The 2,897-nt window shown below is 50.6% G+C and overlaps 1 protein-coding gene across 1 annotated transcript; it reads left to right on the top strand.

Moving 5' to 3' along the window:
- Positions 1–329: 329 nt before the first annotated feature.
- Positions 330–700, top strand: PtA15_1A204 (uncharacterized protein; the record flags this gene model as incomplete). The annotated part of the gene is made up of 3 exons (XM_053165207.1): positions 330–335; positions 368–446; positions 573–700. 3 exons carry the CDS (start codon positions 330–332, stop codon positions 698–700), a joined length of 213 nt encoding a protein of 70 aa, XP_053016421.1.
- Between the last annotated feature and the right edge of the window lie 2,197 nt (positions 701–2,897).

Genomic DNA, 2,897 nt, shown 5'->3' with positions numbered 1-2,897 from the left:
AGCCCGCGTCAAGCGCACGGGTCAAAAGGACTGGACATGAAGGCCCCCGGCCCGCAGCAAAGCTTGCAAACCAGTGGGGGGCCAACTCTTCGCCCCTCAAACTGCGCACATGCAACAGCGGAAGGGTTGAGGGAGAAGGATAGCCTCAAATTCAGCATCACCAAACTCCCTGGGGAACAACCGACGAGCGGCCGCTTCTATTTATCTATCCGACACCCGAATTGCCTAATCGCCCGCTGAACCCTTCCTCCTTCATACTGTACCCAAAACAACCACATCCAACCTGAAACTGCCGCCATGACATCCCCAACCTAACCCGGTAACCACACATGCTTGTACGCACTCGCTCAACCGACCAAACACCTAGCCCCGTCACACCCACAACAAGATATTCGCTTCCGGCAAGCCCGTTGCCAAGGGTTTGCAGAACCGCAATATCGACTTTTGTACGTAATCTGACCAACCAAGGCCAAGCCACTCATACGGTGACCTTGGCCAAGCCAGGGATCATGTAACCTAGACATTCAAGTCGCGCCCAGCTAATCGCCTTGCCTACTCCACTTCCATCGCAGACGCCTCGGCCCATTTTACGCCCGACCGCATTGCGCCCAGCCAGCCCCGCGAGATCAGACCCAGTCCTAACCATCAACCCCACCCGCCACTTGTGACACCTTTAGACCGTCGGGTCATGAGTCCCTGATGGCTCTTTTTTGCCTTTGGTCTGTTGGTCATGACCCGACGGTCTAAAGGTGTCACAAGTGGCGGGTGGGGTTGATGGTTAGGACTGGGTCTGATCTCGCGGGGCTGGCTGGGCGCAATGCGGTCGGGCGTAAAATGGGCCGAGGCGTCTGCGATTGAAGTGGAGTAGGCAAGGCGATTAGCTGGGCGCGACTTGAATGTCTAGGTTACATGATCCCTGGTTATTTTTGGTGGAGGCCCCGTGTGTTTTTAATTGCCGTTTGTTGGTGTGTGGCGGGTCTGTTGGCTTTGTGACATGTTCCTCATCTGTGAATGGTGGCGGGGATCGGTGTGATATTAATATTTTCATAGTTAGCAAGCGCAAAGTACTCGTTAAGATAGCCTACTGTAATTATTGAAACATCTGACTAGCTCAAGGTTTGCCTAATGTAAACTCTCTGGAACTGTAGAAGGAGGAGACATAAGTATTCTGGATATAGCGAGGGACGGCTGTGGTGTAGCTGGTTATGCTTGTGTCATATAATGCATGCGTGAGCTGATTTGGAGTTGGCTTGTTATTTCAATTGAGTTTCAGGCTTGAGCTAAACCCCAGAGCCTAAGCCCCGAGCCCATCTGCAGAAAACAGCTCAAATAGTTTGGATGGTGGAGGCCTGAGCCTGCAGCGGGGTCTGGGTGTGGCGCACTCTTTGGGTGTAGAGTTACTGGGACCTGATCGTGCAGCGGCGAAGCCGCCTTGGCCTCTAGTCATATTAAATATGTATTTAAGAGTTTTAGAACTTTTTGGCCACTTTGTACAAGGACAAGGCTTTCAAAAACCAGTAATTTTTTCCCAAAATCCAAGTTTATTAGAGACACAGTTTTTCAACAACTGAGAAAAAAAAGATCAAGGGTTCTCCCTGTAAATACATAAAATCAGCAAAAAAAACATCAAAGGTTTCCCCTTATTATAAAACACAAAATAAATTACAAGGTTTAATCTACATAAAACAGAACTGGAAAAAAATGAAATCTCAAATGCCCCCAAACAACACCAAATGGGGTGTTGTGAACAGCAATGGCTGTTGCGTCTGGGCCAACCTCCAACCAAATGGGGTGTTGTGAACAGCAATGGCTGTTGCGTCTGGGCCAACCTCCAGCCCGTGTCAAGCGCACGGGTCAAAAAGGAAGGGTGTTGAAGGCCCCCATCCTGCAGCAAAGGCTGCAGAACCTGGGGGGGGGCCCACTCTTTAGCCCCTCAAACTGTGCAAGTGCAACAGCAGAGGGGATTGAGGACGAACCGCAAGCTGGAAGTACAGCTGCAGAGGACGCCTGGGGGATTATCCAAACACAAGAGCCTCCTTTTATAAGCCATTGACCAGCAAGCTTGCCTCAAGCCTTGACTCCGCAGCGCCGCTTACATGTATCCTCCACGACAACGCCACCACCACGCCACCAATGTATTTTTGGCCCCGCAAGGCATTAGATCCAACTGGTTGAAACATTCGACGTGCGCCAAAGGAAGCTGGAATCAATTCTAGACTTGAACCTGTCGGGGGTGTCGTATCACCACCACCATGTCCCTTTTACGCCTAGGCCATTTCTGTCCAACATTGCTATTGATACCTGGAATATCCTCTTAGGGGTACACAACCCACTCGATGACCCACACACACCGGTCATTGAGTGGATACATAACCCACTCGATGACCCGCACACACCGGTCATCGAGTGGATACATAACCCACTCGATGACCCGCACACACCGGTCATTGAGACCCATCAGCTGGCCAGCTTGCCCAGGACTGGGTCAAAGCTGAGCATCAGCTGGGACAGGACTAGGAAAAGGCTGAGCAAGGACGGGTACAAAGCTTAGCATCAGCTGCACCAGGACTAGTATAAAGCTGAGCATCACCTGGGCTAGGACTGATCAAAAGGCTTTATTCAAATTCTGAGAGTGAGCTGCGTGAAAAAGCTGGGTATGAGCTGAGCAACAAAGCTGAGTATGAGCTGAGCAACAAAGCTGAGTATGAGCTGGGTAACAAAGCTGAGTATCAGCTGGACAGAACTGAGGATCAGTTGGGCTCATGAAAAACTGAACAGGACCTCCTTGGGAAACTTTGGAAGTTGAAGAGATTGTTGGGAGATTGGGGTGAATAGTGGATAGATATTGGATAGATGGTGGGTAGCTGGCTGGAGCTGGTGTGATGTCACTTGTCATC

The sequence above is a fragment of the Puccinia triticina genome, chromosome 1A (genome assembly GCF_026914185.1).
Source record: "Puccinia triticina chromosome 1A, complete sequence".
Taxonomy (NCBI): domain Eukaryota; kingdom Fungi; phylum Basidiomycota; class Pucciniomycetes; order Pucciniales; family Pucciniaceae; genus Puccinia; species Puccinia triticina.
This window is presented reverse-complemented; position numbering and strand designations above follow the sequence as displayed.